A 16,805-nucleotide genomic window follows, 5' to 3' on the forward strand; every position below is an offset into this window, starting at 1 on the left:
TCATGTAAACTACAGGAATCCCACCAATATAGGCAATAATCAAATTACCAACTAAATTAGTCCAGTGCGTTCATTTATTTATAGCCCCCTTTTTCTTTTTTTCTATTGGATAATGTTCATTATTTATAATTATAACCCTGTTAAGGACTGACACGAAAAATCCCAATGAAGTTTTAATTAATTCATCAAAATCATCACCTTATTGAGTGTTGACCATCAGAAGGGCAGTTTGGGGAGTGTGAACAGTTTTTTAGCTTAGCCACGACAAATATACGTTCCCAATCATTCTGTTCCCTCCTTCCCACCTCTTTTTCATCAACAAAACTCGCTTTGAAGCAACAACCACTTCCTAAGGACCTTATAAAAGCCGGTCCAATGTGCCCAAAAATTTCACAAAAAGCAACAACGAACCTTAGCTTCAAGTTAAATACGAAGTGAGAGATATGTCTCCCTCGATTTCTTTCTTGCTATTCCTCTCTTCCCTAACTATACTCTCCATTACTAGAGCTCAAGAAAGAGCCCCTCATGGCCTTGCTAATGAGAACCCAATGGCATTTTCACCATCGGCATATGATTTCTTCCATCCAAACACGCAGAAATCCAACACCAAGGATGCCTGTTCATCAGCCAGTTGCTCGCCATTGCCCATGGCAGCTCAAGTAGTAGCCACTAAAGCGAATGATGTTCAAGTATCATCGTCCCAGAAAGGTGGAAGTCGAGTGGGAGCTGGTGGCGTCGCTGGCATTGTTTTTGGCTTTGCATTTGTAGTGCTTTTGGCAATGGGTGTCTACTACGTAGTGATCACACGCCGAGGCAACATGAATCGAGCCAATTCTGTTCAACCTGATGCTTGATGTGCAAGAAGCTTGTGGAACTTAGACCAGAACCCCCCCCCACCTCCCTCTTTCCTCTTCTTGTCTCTTTCTTTACCTATTTTCCTTTTATTCCCATATATATTTTATTTGGGTTATGGAATGTAACTATTAACTTTTAGTAGTAATCAACTGCATGGTACTTGATAATTAAGGCTCATGATTTCCTTAAAAAAAACGAAAAAGAAAAGGCTCTCGGTTCATTTATTGTTCCACTTTTGCTACCTGAGCAATAAAGGTTATTGAATGATTACTAAGCTATAGTCAAAAAGAAGTGAATCAATATCTCCAAAATTGGGTAAAGATTGGGGTGGAAAAATTTGACATCACTTGCGAACCCGACACGACACAACATGATACGAAATTAGTAAGTTATAAGTTGAGACTTAATGAGTTCGTATCATATTCGAGTTGACATGATTGACCTGTTTAATAAACGAGTTGAGTTATTATTCAGCACATAAAACTTGTTTGACCCGTTTAATTAAATGACATTTTACCAATATACTCTTTAAAACAGTAGGTATATAAACTTATTAGTTGTTGGGGTTTATTTCTTTTGATATATTATGATTGATTATTTTGTGATATTGAAATATGCTTTAGTTTTGAATGATTATTAGTGATGCAATTACTCTTTAGTTCTGAATTTTGTGTTAAAAATATTTATTTGTTTGGTTTTTCATAATTCATATCAATTTGGTTAATACTAAAATTAGTTTTTTTTTTTTTTTTTTATAAAATCTAATAAATTGGTCGACATGACTAACCCGTTTAATAAATGGGTTGTGTTAGGATTGAGAATTCCTTACCCGTTTAATAAACATGTCAGATTAGGGTTAACCCATATAGTTAAATACTTATAAGTCGACACGATATGAACCAACACGCAAATACAAATTGCTATCCCTAGGTAAAGTTACCTTTCAATTACTTCTTATAGGTCTAGCAAAAGCTCCATGTGCACTAGATATGACATTTTCAGTCAAAGAGAATGGGAGACGCAGAGAAGTAGAGGCTCTAAAAGTCAACAAATACAACACTCTAAAGAGTAAAGAGCAGTATTATTATTGTTATTTAAATCTGAATAATAAAAGTATATAGAATTAAATTTGCCCGAGAGAATACTATAACAATATCACGTGAATTACGGCGATAAATAGATTGGATAATACTAGAAGTCACATTCTTCCCTATGAGGTTACCAATTGAACACAAGAAAAACCTAGTTTATGGCCTATTTGGATTGAGCATCATCTAAAACTCAAAACTCATAACTCAAACTCAATCTCAATTCTCATAACTTATTTCTCTAACTCTATTTTTTCCCTCACTCGAACTCAATTCTCATAATTTATTTCTCCAACTCTATTTTTTCCCTCAGCAGCAAACAAAATATCAATCACTCAAATTCAATAACAACTCAAATTCTTTGTCCTCCTTCCAAATTGCCTAGCAACTTGCAACAAGATCCTGATGACAACTTGATTTGTGAGAAACTGAAATAGTGAAATATCTAGGTATATTTACTATTTCTCACAAACGTTCATCAGTTGGAAAAGGGAACAAAAATAAGAGTGATGCATGTGTAACTAGATGAACTTAGGAGGAAAATAGGAAGCGAGAAGCTTCATTCTCAAAACACTACTTCTCCAACAATTACAGATCACTATAACTAGCATCATTTAGTTGTAGATCTACCACGAGTAAGGTTTAATGAGCTTGAAACAAACATGTTGGTTGAAAATAATCTCCAACTCTCCCAATGTCCAAACACATTACACCCAATCAAGTGATAAGGTAAGTCATAGTGTGGATCATATGCAATACCATAGATTCAATTACTATATACAATTAGGGTTTGTTTGGATACCGTTTATTGCTGAAAACTAAAACACTGTAACGAAATAATTTTTAAATGTGTGAATAATGCCATGAGACCCAATTTTAAAGTTAGATTTGCTAAAATCCATACTTGCAAGTCCCATGAATAGTGCACAGGACCCACAGAAAAACACCAATTATAGGGAGAGAAATAATTTCAGTGCAATCCAAACTCAACCTTATCATCACTATCCCAAATTGTATCAAATGCATTCCATGTAAGAGAAATAGATGCTATAAGGAAAGACTTGCATTGTGTTTGCCCAATTTGGCCAAAATAGATGCTTGAAGAAGTAAAAACAACTATACCACGCATCATTGCTCATTTAACGAGAAGAAAATAATAATTGCAGGTAATATTATTATGGAGGTCCTCAATCATGGCCTATAACCCTGCATGTTCCATTCATAACAAAGAACATGTAATGTGGGTAAGCCGTAGCATCTGTATTCAAAAACAGAGATACGCTCATACATGATACATCAGTAGTGAAATACCCTGGCATTTCTACCACCCACGTGAACTAAGGGATTCAATAACGGGTCCAAACGTCCGATCCACAGCTTTGTTCCATAGATGTGCTAACTCTGAGCGAGATCTCTTTCCAAATATGGGTTCTCTCACCTGGAAGAAGTTCAAAGCTGAAACTATTAGAATTTACTGCCTAGCACTGTTTGAATTATGTACTAAAACATTTCAAAGAAAATGATTGATGTATTAAAGATCATACAAACCTCATCTGTTTATTCAATGAAATTCATATTATCACATTATTATTGCTGAGTTTGATAAAGAAGATCCAAAACAGATTAAACATAAACAGTTCCTGAGGAAGTAACACATAAACCCAACCTCAATCAAAATTCCAACAATATGTATTGATGGAATCTATCTCTAAGATATACCCAAAAAAAAAACTCACATTTTTGTCAATAGAGGCATTGAATACATTGTACTCCCCAAAATCCAGCATAAAGAAAGGAATTCTTTCTGATGCTCAAATGCTGCCCCACCTAATGAATCATATCAGATTCATAATGAGAGGCTCAATCATATCAGATTCCTACGTAGTCACCTTATTTCCATCTCCCCACTAACAACAATTATTTAGAGCTATTGAGAAATTTAAGTTTGTGGATGTAGAGGCATCAGGTAGCTAAGTACAATTTTGCCCTTACATTGACACCCCTGAACAACAAATTTCTGCTGTTTTCCCACAAGGCAATGAAGAAACTGCAAGTTCTTACAATAAAGATAATAACAACATAACTTTCTCAACAACATGAAGGGCCTACAATATTGAGAGCATTGAGGATGGTTAATGAGGCATGTGAAGCCATTTTTTTTTATACTAAGCCCAGCCCAGATATGCTCCTTGAAGACCAGAAGTGCAGCCCGCCATTTTGAACTTTTATCATTAATAAAAGAGGTCAAATAGCAGTTAATTGGGGTTTTCCTAGGAAATGGTTAGCTTTTTATGTTTTAGTTCTTCTAAGCAGACAAGTCATTTATTTTGTTATAGTTCCTATGAGTCAAGGTCTTGAAAATGTAATCTTTTAAATGATATTTTCGTCTTCCCATGCTTAGAGGGTTGTTCTAAGCTCTATATAAGCCTTTTGGCTGAATTAAATAAGATCAGAGTGTATTTTCAGATAAAAAAAGCTTTGTGCATCAAAGGATGGATTTCTTCTTTTAAACTCTTATCCCATTGGTGGATTCCTTAGGTGGCAAGTTCTGGTTCTGTATCCCTTTGGGTGGTGTTTCTATATCCCATAGAGTGGTAAATTATTTATCCTTTTTATTTATTAAGTGTTTGGTTCAACCCATTGTATCATATTACATTCTAGCCATCATTCACCCTCTTATTGGATCTGTTTGGTTTTTCCCTTACAAATCCGTCAGTTGTTAAAAACCAAACGAATACTGGATTTGTAAGAAAAAAAAAACCAAACAGATCCAATAAGGGGGTGAAGGATGGCTAGAATGTAATATGATATGATGGGTTGAACCAAACACTTAATAAATAAAAGGGATAAATAGTTCACCACTCATAGAGAAGCACCACCCAAAAAGATACAGAACCAGAACTCACCACCCAAGGAATCCACCAATGGGATAAGAGCTTAATAGAAGAAATCCATCTTTTGAAACACAAAGCTTTTTTTATCTGAAAATACACTCTAATTGAATTTAATTCAACCAAAAGGCTTATATAGAGAAAATGAAAATAGCATTTAAAAGATTACATTTTCAAGACCTTGACTCAGAGGAACTATAACAAAATAAATGAGTTGTCTGCCTAAGAGAACTAAAACATAAAAGGTAACCATTCCCTAGGAAAACCCCAATTAAATGCTATTTGACTTCTTTTATTAATGATAAAAGTTCAAAATGATGGGCTGCACTTCTGTTCTTCAAGGAGCACATTTGGGCCGGGCTTAGTATCAGATTGGGCTTGCTGGAACTTAGGACAATCCGGTGTCAACCTTCACCCACATTTGTCAAAGGAGGAAGTTCCATTTGAGTCAATATTGCAGCCATGAAAGACTGATTAGCTAGTACTTTGCAAATTGGCTAATTCAAGAATTATTTTATAGGGTCCAAGTGTGAAGTTTAATTGAAGTAAAAATCATGTGGTTTGAGTCCTTTCTTCTTCTCTTTCTTGTGGTACTGTTCACAGGCACCATTCATGAAGCCCCTTGACACCATAAAATTCTCTTTTCCTTCTTCCTTACAACCCCATATCAAGCCCTTTCCTTTACCTATCAAAATCCTAAACCTCGCATTCTTTCTTTTACCAAATAACTCATCAAATCACCTTTTAATTCCTATCACAACCTCATAACCCTTTCTTCGACAATTCTTTTTTTTTTTTTTTTTTTTTTTGGTAAGTAATAAGAATAGTATTAATCATGAAGAAAGAACGAATAAAGCAAGTACAAGGTGTTCATGATGGTGAACACAAGAAAAGGCAACAAACAACAACAAAGATAGAAAAACAGGTTAAGGATAATACTAAGGGAAGAAAGAAACTGAATGGAGGAAGAACAAGTCGAAGAGCCCCAGCTCCTAGACCAATCAAACAGAGTACTCGGGCATAGAGCTTGTAATTGAACAATCAATTTCTCTTTAGCTTCAAAAGAGCGCCAATTTCTTTCCATCCAAACAACCCACATCAAACAATGAGGAACCATATTCCAAATGTCCGAAGAAAATTTCCCCAGCCAAAAACTCCAACAAGACACCAAACTCTCCACAGAACCTGGCATGACCCATTGGATCCCATATACCCTGTAACATTCGTACCCACAACGAGTGAGCTATAGGACAGTGTAGGACAAGATGATCCATAATTTCCTCATTACAGCAGCACATGCAACACCGATTTGCCAAAGGGAGACCCGGAGCATCAGATTATCCAAGGTAAGTATTTGACCTTGAGCTGCTATCCACATGAAAAAAGCACCCTTTTAGGATTCTTAATCTTCCAAATACCCTTCCAAGGGAAACTAAGGATAGAACCACCCCGGATTTTATTGTAATAGGACCAAATATCAAACTTGCCACGTAGCCACGCGATGAGCACAGAGCGAACTATTCTTTCGCCTTTTACTAAAGAATATCAAACTTGCCATTCTTCAACAATTCTGAACCTTAGATCCACAAATTCCTAACCCTAAACCCACAACAAGCACACAAACAAATTCCTCAATTTATCCTACATCCAAGATAAAATATTTACAAAACTTAAAAGGGAATTTTGCAAGTTGCCAAAGAGGAATGTGCATGAAGGATTCCCTTCCTAAGACTGTCCCAACCAACAACATTCTAGATTCGTATGGCAAAACTTGCAAGCTTTTTCCCTTGTCCCACCTCCCCCACCCCTACCCATTCCCCCTTTTTTTTTTCTTTTGAATCTGTTCTTGATCTATCAATGATATCTCCTTTTATATTCTCTTTGGTCCCTGGAAGGCAGGACCATAAAAGGTTGCAGAACAAGATTGAAGATGTGAAAACAAGATGTGCTGATTAAAAGCTCGACATTTTTATAATAAGAATCGCATAATCTTACAGACAAACTGGTAGCAGAACAAATAGCTAGATATTAATTAACTATTGTCCCCCCAAAAAAAAAAAATTAAAAATAAAAATAAAAAAGAAGACCACCTCCTCTCATAAGCTACCTCAGAGACAATTTCCTGAAGTCCCACGTAGAATAAATCTCTCTATTTACACCATCAGCATATAAAAAATTTCAACCACAATCGCCTGCTCCTATCCAACACTCCCACACACCCAAATTGATGTTAAGTTATTTCATATGTATGATACATGTGACTTATCAAAAATATATTTGTGATAGAGCCAAAGTGATGTCAACCACCCAATATTGCACACCTAAGTTTTTATATCCCATCTTCCATTTGGTCTTGGCTGACACCAATTGGATGATCTCAATGCACATTTATCAGCTTCTTATGTGATTACATTATTACATGATCAAGACTTCCCAATAAATTGACGACTAAAGTATAAAATCCGCCACTTCGCAAGCTTATCACCCAAGGATCAATAACTACCGGGAGATTTACACTAATCAACGACACTCTAGACTCTTGGAAACCCTCGTGTAAGGCACAGGAAAATTATTAAACTCGATTCCCTAAATAAATGAGAACAAACCCATTGCCCTCACTACCCTGTTTTGCTTCAACCTTGTTATAGCAACAAGTGTACATATTAACTAAATTATCACACTCTGTTTGAGGAATACTTATGATAATTAGATTTATGTGCTCATTCAAAAAAAAAAAAATTCTGGTTTTGGCATCTAATCTATTAAATTGAAGCACGCCTATAGAAATAAAAACAACAGCAAAATCAAAATTTAAATTTCCAACTAAAAAAATAAAAAAGCAGAAATTAAATTCTAGGGTTTTGAGAAAGCGAAATTAAAAATTGCAATGTGAAAGAAATGGGAGATAGGAATTACGTGAGAGTGGGTATCGGATTGAGAAATGGATCTATAGATGGTTCTGCGTTGCTCAAACACCACGATCCCCGTCAATATGCTTCCCAGCGCTGCGCCAAGTAGACGCTCCTGCATTTTTCCCAAACACTAATAATATAAGTAAACCATAAAAACCATACGAAAACTTAGAAAACGAAAAAACTTAGAAAGAAAGAATCAAATAATTTTTAAGGAATGAATGGGCACCACCTGAGCTAGAACGCTGACCATGGTGCTGGGTTTGATTTGTAATTGTGCGAACCAGGAAGAGAATTTTTGTTTGCCTTGCCAGCAATAGCGTAAGATATCAGAGCTGATTAAAAGCCTAGGGCCTGGTTTTTATGGTGGTTGGGCTTAGGTCCAAAGGTGTACTCGAATATTGGGCTACTGGCAAAGTTCAGCCCAGTGTTCTAGGCTTCTAGTTCATTTGAGTTAGATGATTTAGGAAAAAGGAAAAAGTTTAACTCCCATCCGTTTTTGTGGTTATTGAAAAAATCATTTATGTATATTTTTATTCGTGTAAGTTGTTTAATGAGTGATATGACTTGTTTAAAATATATAATAATAAACTCAATTGCAGAGAGAGGGATCGAGTGAATCGTGCATCTTGCCCGCATGACTAGGAAAGCTGAAAGGCACAAAAGAGGTGTAGTATATGTTTGGATCCACGTTTACTCTTGCGTTTCACATTTATGTTTGGAAATTTGCTAGGACCCACGCTGAATAAACACAGGAATGAATGCTAAATAAACGCAGCAATGAAAGAGCTAAAACGCAAGCTCAACGCATTGTTTCATTTAAATGGAAAACCAGTGTTGAAGTACTGTTCATGGACACTTCTTGAAAAGCCAGCAACATTTATCAGGAATGAATTGAAGAAAAGAGCTGAAATGCTGCTGAGACGCACCTTTTCATTGCACAAGCACAACTCATCTCATTCAAGATGGTGCGCTCTTCACAACGGCCATTTTTGTGCTCTTCAGCTTTCTTCTTTCCTCTCAACTACGGTGGCAGAATGCCTTCAAGACACTTTAATGTTCCGTCTGAATCCTCTTCAATGCATTGCACCTACCCACCAACCACAAAACTATCAAAACTCCACACACACGGTACAAGCAAACCTATTACGCGGAACTCTCTGAAAAGATCCCCTCTATTCTTCATTAGTAGTGCACGAAACTTACAATAAGAATTTATGAAATGAATTTGAAACAATATACCTTGAGCGAGAGAAAGAAAATAAAAGTGAAAGACTGATTGAGGACAAAACCTTGAAAATCACAAGGGACAATGTTGCACTTTGAAGAAATTCCCAAAGCCAGTGAAATGGAACCCAAGAGAAGCACTGTGTGATTCAAGAATACAAAAGATACAAATAGAAACGCAAAATGACATTAAGAAATTAAAGAGGAGTAAGGTAAGTACGTACTTAATCAAGAAATAACTCATAGACTAGTAGAACTAAGAAAGCATCAGTAAGGACTCACAACAAAATGATGTTGAGAAAAAAAGAAGAAAAAGGAGACGATGGAGAAAAGCATATATAACATCCAAAAGACTAATCATAATTAACAAGATGATCAAATGACATATACAAGGCTCAAGTGTAATCACATAAGTAAGCTCGTACGTAACACCATAAATGTCCCTATACGAATTTCGAAACCACTGCTACATGTGGAATTATGAATATGCAAAGTATTCCCTCCCATTAATTTCTCAGACTTAGGAATACATGCAATTGATAAGGATAAGCCGAGTAGAGTAAGATCTACTTTGCTCAGCCATCAAATCAAGAAATGCAATACTCGACATATTAGGCCTAATCAGGGGTGGAGCAGGATTTTAGACGTTGGAGGGCAAGATTTAAAGTAAATATATTTTTAAATTAAAAAAAAAATCAATATAAAGTATAAACCATTGTGAGCAACTGCATTTCATTTTCATAAAAAATTATACTAACAATTAAAAACCAAAGCAAGAAATTAATTTAAATATATAAAGACATAAAAATCAGTTTGTCCAACATTTCTAAAAGTAAATATTGAAGCCTCTTGCTTTCATGTTGTACTTTTATTATCATCTAGACCTCTTTAGAAGTCAAATCTTGCCATGAGGGAAGCTTGTCTATTTGTGACCTTACTAATTTATGGTGTATTATGTATGTTCTATGCAACTATTTAACTTTTGTAATGCAAGGTTTTCTCTATTTGATGCCTCCATTTCCATTTCTTCCTACTTCCCAGTTAGGATAGTTGTTTTTCAACTACCATTGTATTTGAAACTTTCATAATATAGTGACAGTTTAAACATCAAATTATTCATATTTAGGGACTCATGTAATCTAATTTTTCATTTTCCCAGCTTTGATCTTTAATATGGTTGATTGTTGTGTGATTCTGATTAGTGCAGCAATTAATATGCATCTATATGGAATATGGACCCAATAATTATATATCATACTATTTTTTTCTCACTCAAATGCTTTGTTATAAAGCCATAAACAATTGAAATTTTTTTTTTTTTTAAAGGAAAATTTGGGATAAACATGTCGTGAATAGTGACATTCTAAATCCCAGGAGAAGATAAAAGTTTTTTTTTTTTTTAAATGGCAATGTTAGTTTTGGTTTAAAAGTGGAATAAAGTACCCTGAATGTCTATATGCCATGTAAATTTTCCACTCTCTTTGGTGTCAAAGTTATTTTCTTGTTTAAGTAGAAACTACTTTTTTGTTTTTTTTTCTTAGGTCAAGGGGGCAAAGCATTTAAGGGTTTCTATATACTAGTACTCGTGATCATCCTTGCCAATACCAACATTATCCTATCTTCACTATAGTTTGCAACCACTAGCACATTTGAACCACTTTTCCTTTCCCTTTTAGTTTAGAAAGACAAAGTTTTTTACTTATCATCACAGGAAAAGGCCACTTCTTACACACCTCCATGTGGTGCAACATGCCTGAAGTACCATTTATTCTACCATGGCAATTATATTGATTTTTACAATACTTGCATTCAGACTTTAGCTTCTTTCTTTCCCCTCAAAAAAAAAAAAAAAAAAATGAAGAAGAAGAAGAAGAAGAAAGACATTGGCTTCTTGCACCAAATCAAATAGATGGGTCCCTACCACCTTGTTTAGGTGGCACTAGGAGAAGTGATGTACCAAGTCCAATAGGTGCTGCAGGTTCAGGTGGGTTAGAAGGAGAGGGGTCCCCAAGTGCACCAAATCCAGGTGGAGCATCGACATCCATCTAATAAAAAAAAATTCCAACCAACAAAAAAACAAAGTTTCCACAACGATGTCAAATAAAAAAATTTATATTAAATAAGTTTCAAAAAAAAAATTTATATTAAATACAATGTCAAATAACTCACTCTCAATCAATGAATGTCACAAGCAAATCAAATAATAGCAATAAATTCTTTACAGTTTACAATGAATTTAAAAGATCACTTCAAAAGGCGATGCACAAACTGAAAGTTATTTTGTTGATCTTAGAAGTGAAATGCTTATAGATAGATGCAAACAATGGGATAAAATAATATAGAATAAAATGCTCCTTGCCCAAATACCTCAACTTGAAAACAATTGATATATAAGCAATAAAGCAAAAAATTGATACATATGACCAGAAACAGATTGATATATAAACAATTGATAATTTGATATATAAGCAATGAAGAAATATGCCCAGAAACAGATATATAAACAATTGATATATAAACAGATTGATATATAAGCAATTAGCCCAGAAACAGATTGATATGCCCAGAAATAGATTGATATATATCACTATAGGAAAAGCAATTATAATGATATTCTTACAAGACTCTTGTACAACACTACAATTAGACCTTCGCACTTCTTCCACAAACTCCTCTTTCACATGAACTAAAGCCTCACAATTTAAGGAACCTCCTTAAAATAAGTGGAAGAACGGGAAATAACGTAAATTGAAAAATGCATATTTTGGGAATTTTATCTCAAGCAAAATTCAGTCGCTCAAGTGAAATGATCACACAAGCAAGTTTTACAAATGAATTGAAGGAAAACTATCTTTATAAATTCTCGAAATTCACTCCAGCAAAGATCAAAGAGGTATCACTTTATAAACATAACTTGACAAAATGAATAATTTGATATGAAACTTATAGTTGAAGGACTAAATGACAAAAAACGTAACTAAAAATTCACTAAATTTAGAAAGGATTTTACTAATGTATGCTATTATCTAGGACACACATTAGTAATTTACTTTAGAAAACTTTTACAAGAAAAGGGAAAAATGACTAGTTTTTTATAGTTTTTTAAATTTTTCATAAAAAGTTTCATAAAATGAATGATTAATAAGAGCATACATTAACTAGACTCATTTAGTAAGTGTAATTTTTTTTTTAGAAGTGTTATGTCTACAACATTTTCACACCAAATTTTAGACAAATTGTTAAGGCTTTTAATTTAAATCTACTACTAAAATTACTTTCTTACCTATTAGTAATAACTTTTCGGCTAATAGTTGTTGTGAAAATGTTATTTACTTAGAGCATTCGCAGTAAAGTTGCTAAAAATTATAGCTTTTAGGAACTCAAAACACTACTTTATCTATTTTAACACCACACTTTATAATACACTCTACAACAAAAGTTTTATTTTTTTATATTTACCATTTCATTAAAATATTATATCTTTATTATTTTTTAATTCTTTTTTATTCTTATGCGTCTTCCTCTCTCTTTCTTTGTTTTGTCTTCTCCCAAACAAAAACATCCTATTGCAATACCACCAGCCACCATCAGAAAATCCAAGCCACCACCCAAGCCATAACCACCCCATCAGAAAACCCAATCCACCAACCAAGCCACCACCACCACCATCAAAAAACTCAATCCACCATCACCACCATCAGAAAAACCCAATCCACCACCCACCATCCACCAACATAAACCGAAACCTAGCCACCCACCACCCACCATTGCAAACCCCAGCCCAAAATTAAACCAATAACCACCACAAAATCCCATCTTTCAAACCCAAACCCAAACCCAAATCAACCAATAAACAAGTTTCGGCCATAGCAAAAGAAAATTTGAAAAAAAAAAAAAAAAAGAAGAAGAAGAAAGAAACCGCTATCGCTCATCACCAATCTAGACCATTGAACTACCACTGTTGCTGATTTCAACCACCACCACAGCTGTTGTTGATTTCAACCCCCACCACCATTGTTGAGAAAGGGAGAAGAAAGAGAGAAGAAATTTTTTGGGATAATTACAGTAAACCCACCTATGGTATGGTCCGTTTTCACTTTGCCTACTCGTGTTTTAATCATTTACACTATGCCCACCTGAACTTCAATCTGTTACCCATTTGTTACCCACCTCTCCTTTTTCCGTTAGAAAAACACATTTTTAGAGAAAAACAAACATAACAAAAATAAAAAAGTTAGGGTTTGGATTGCTTAAGAACTTCTATGAGAACAAAGCAGAAGGAATAGCACACAAATTGTACTCTGATCTTGGCTTCTCTCCCCAACCCAATTAGCTACCTCATACTCGCCGCCATGTCCACTCCCAGCTTCTTCCTCGTTGTTGTTGCCCCGCAAGCTGAAGATGATCATGATCACGATCATGATTTGGGTTAAGGAGCTGCAAGGAGAGCCGTCGGATTCGCCAAGTTGTGGGGTCATCGGATTCGGCTTGAGCTCAGTCTCACCGAGCCCTTTCTCTCACTCTAAACCCGAGCTCAATCTGTCTAAGCTCTCGGCCTGAGCTCTCTCTAAACCCCTATTCTCTCATCTCTAAAACTCTCTCAAACAAACTCTATGGTCGCCCCTCTCAAGTTCACCCCCTCACATCAACGTTGTGACCTCAGCAAAAACCTAGATCGACCATTATCTTTGCTTCATGGGTTTTCTTTTTTTGCTTTTGGGTTGTGGGTTTGATAATGATCTGATTATGTTAGGGTTATGGGTTGTGGCTTGTGGTGGTTGTGGATTGTGGGCGAGGTGGTGGTGGAGCTGAGTTATGGGTTCTGATAGTGGTGGTGGTGGAGTGGGTGGACAAGAGTGAAAGAGAGGATGAAGGCAATTAGACTGCTTTGTGGGTTTCAATTTTTTTTTTTTTTTTTTTTGGCTTTTTGGTTGTGGGTTTTATTTGATTTTGGCTTGCTAAGTGAAAGAGAGGATGAAGGCAATTAGACTGCTTTGTGGGTTTCAATTTTTTTTTTTTTTTTTTTTGGCTTTTTGGTTGTGGGTTTTATTTGATTTTGGCTTGCTAGTGGTGGTTGACCTCCATGGCTGCCGTTAGCACCACTACGAGCTACCGCCACGACAGCCAAGCCGCCGTACAAGCCACCATCAAACTTTAGGTCGAAACACTCAACCACTGCCATTGGCAATATGAGCAATGGTGCTATTTGCCTGTGATTGAAATTCTCTCTTTGGTTTTTTTCTATTTTATGTTTTCTATGATTGGGTTCTAAAACTTTTTTTTATTACAGTTTGGGTTTGAAAAATGAGAGGAATTTTTGGTATGGATTCAAAGGATTTAATTGGTTTTGGATGTGTGTAACTGAAAATTTTGAACTATATTTACAAATGTTGTGTTCTTGTGTTCATGAGGAAAAGATTCAATGGTTCGTATTTTTAATAAAATGATGTTTTTCTAACGTCTGAGGGTGAGGTGGGTAACAGATGGGTAACGGATTGAAGTTCAGGTGGGTAAAGTGTAAATGATTAAAACACGGGTAGGCAAAGTAAAAAGGGATCATACCACAAGTGAGTTTACTGTAATTATCCAATTTTTTTTTTTAGAATAAATAGGAGAGAGAAAGAATAAAATATTATAATTCTTTTTAAGTTTATAGCTACAGTAAGCTGTCAAAGATAATAGCTTAATGTAGCTCAGTTGTTATTTTGTTTAAGTATAACAGCTTTACTGTAGACCACATTTTAGGGTGAGTTTGGTTCAGTTTTTTGTAAAAGTGCATAATGAAAAAGTAGAGTTTTCAAAAAGTGCATAATGAAAAAGTGCATTTTTTAAAAGCTAAGTATTTGGTAAAAGTTGTTAAAAAATGATTTTTGAAAAAAAACTGAGTGTTTGGCTGGCACTTATAAAAGTGGTGGTTTGAGTGGTAACTTATCAAAAATGACAATGTAAATATAAAGGAGTTTGTTTCATACTTAAATCAACTACTTCATCATACTTAAATCAATTTTTCTCTTTCTAAAAAAATTATTTTTTTCTCACCAATATTAGCTAATAATAACCTACCACTTAAGACTTATTATGAAAATATTGTGATAAAAATTGATACTGATTTTAATTTTAACGTATTATTAAAATTAGTTTTTTCTCTTTCTAAAAAAATTATTTTTTCTCACAAATATTAGCTAATAATAACCTACTACTTAAGATTTATTGTGAAAATATTATGATAAAAATTGATACTAATTTTAATTTTAACGTACTATTAAAATTATTTTTTTTCTCGCCAATATTAGCTAATACTAACCTACCACTTAAGATTTGTTGTGAAAAAATTGTGATAACATTTCCTACTCTCTTTTTTTCCTTTTTTTTTCCCTATTTTTTTATCCTCCACACACGGCATTTCTTTCTTTTTTTCTTTTTTTCCCCTCTTTTTTTCTCATCCACACACGTACCCTTACTCTTTTCTTTTTTATCCTTCTTTCCTCCTTTGTTTTCCCTGCCATTCCTCCAAACTCCTGAACGTTCCAAACTCTCCTTCTTCCTCTTTTTTTTTCTTCCTTGCCGTCGTTTACAATGTCCACGAATTCACTATTCGACAGTCATTTACGTTTCTTGGCGGCGGTGGTTATGGAGGTGGCGATGGCCGTGGTGGAGGAGTCGCGAGTGGTTGTTGGGATTTGAAGGGTCCCTCCGGTGGAGACGGCAATGGTGGGGACTGTTTCGGTGCCGGTCGCTTCGATGATTGCGGTCTCGGCGTGTTCTAAAAGCCACCGAAACTCATCCGTCCTCTTGGAGAGACTCTTCAACTTCTTCTCCAAACCTCCATAATCCATCCACCACAAGATGGGTACAAACTCCATTTGAAAGATTTTGCTATATCCTGATTTTTTTTGTTTTGCATTTTGAGGAATCCTAATTTGCAAGGGATTAATTTTTTTTTTTTTTCCTTAGCTAATTTGGGAATTTGTTATAGATTTTTTTTGTGTTTGGATTTGGAAATTTGTTATTGAGAGGGCAGAGCTGAGAGGCGTGAGGGAGCTGGCTTTGCGTAGAGCAGAGAGATGAGATGAGATGAGAGGAATGAGGAACTATGCGTGATCTAAAGACATGAGCATCATTTATTTGAGGGCAGTTTGGTAATTGCCCAACTCACCCTAACGAATATATCAAAACGCGCACTAACGTTTTGCAAAATGGACCTGAAGATAGCTTTTAAGGATTGCGTGTTTTCTTCACAGTTATAAAACACAACTTTTTAATAAAAGTTGCATTTTTTTACTAGCCAAACAGACTTTTGGGCTCAAAATTTTGAAACAAACGGGCACTTAGTGTGCGTTTGGTAAGCGCGTTTTGCGCTTCCTAGATGCGTTTGCATTTCTCTTTTTTTTCTTTTTTCTTTTTACTTTTCAGCTTTCCCATATAGAAAGTTTGACTTTTGCTGTGAACAGTGACTGTGCACTGTTTACGGACCCATAAATTTTACTTTTTAATTATTTTTTTTATTAAAAATGAGTTCCACGATACTATTCATATATTTAAAAATTATTTTACTACAGTATTTTTTAATTTTTAATTTCAATTTTCAACTATATCCAAATGGACCTTTAGAGTTTTTGACGCTGAAATGACATTATAGCAATTACAGTTGTAAATGCCGTTTGTTTTTTTTTAAGAAAAGAAGGTGAAATTTGAATTTTAATGAATTACTATTTTTTAAATATATTAAAAAAATAATGATAATAAACATTTTAAAAGTACTTCACAAAGGAAATGGCAGACGCTGCAGCACCCAAACCGGATAACTCGAAATTCTCCATCAGCATTTGGCC

The 16,805-nt window shown here is 34.9% G+C and overlaps 2 protein-coding genes across 2 annotated transcripts; one reads left to right on the forward strand and one right to left on the reverse strand.

Moving 5' to 3' along the window:
• The first annotated feature begins 548 nt into the window (after positions 1–548).
• On the forward strand, positions 549–854 carry LOC112038281 (uncharacterized). The gene has a single exon (XM_024071080.2). It carries the CDS (start codon positions 549–551, stop codon positions 852–854), a length of 306 nt encoding a protein of 101 aa, XP_023926848.2.
• Positions 855–3,050: 2,196 nt separating this feature from the next.
• Positions 3,051–8,113, reverse strand: LOC112038297 (uncharacterized). Its single transcript, XM_024071099.2, has 3 exons — positions 7,979–8,113; positions 7,751–7,858; positions 3,051–3,381 (listed from the first exon to the last, which is right to left on the reverse strand). Exons 1-3 carry the CDS (start codon positions 7,997–7,999, stop codon positions 3,265–3,267), a joined length of 246 nt encoding a protein of 81 aa, XP_023926867.1. The 5' UTR covers positions 8,000–8,113; the 3' UTR covers positions 3,051–3,264.
• Positions 8,114–16,805: the final 8,692 nt, after the last annotated feature.

The sequence above is a fragment of the Quercus suber genome, unplaced genomic scaffold, assembly GCF_002906115.3.
Source record: "Quercus suber isolate HL8 unplaced genomic scaffold, Cork oak 2.0 scaffold_377, whole genome shotgun sequence".
Classification (NCBI taxonomy): domain Eukaryota; kingdom Viridiplantae; phylum Streptophyta; class Magnoliopsida; order Fagales; family Fagaceae; genus Quercus; species Quercus suber.

Coding starts and splice junctions, on each gene's coding strand:
- LOC112038281 (XM_024071080.2), top strand. CDS start 549: ATGGCATTTTCACCATCGGCATATGATTTCTTCCATCCAAACACGCAG.
- LOC112038297 (XM_024071099.2), bottom strand. CDS start 7,999: ATGGTCAGCGTTCTAGCTCAG. Junction 7,859..7,978: donor TGGTCAGCGTTCTAGCTCAG/GTGGTGCCCATT, acceptor GGAAAAATGCAG/GAGCGTCTACTTGGCGCAGC. Junction 3,382..7,750: donor AATCCGATACCCACTCTCAC/GTAATTCCTATC, acceptor AACTTCTTCCAG/GTGAGAGAACCCATATTTGG.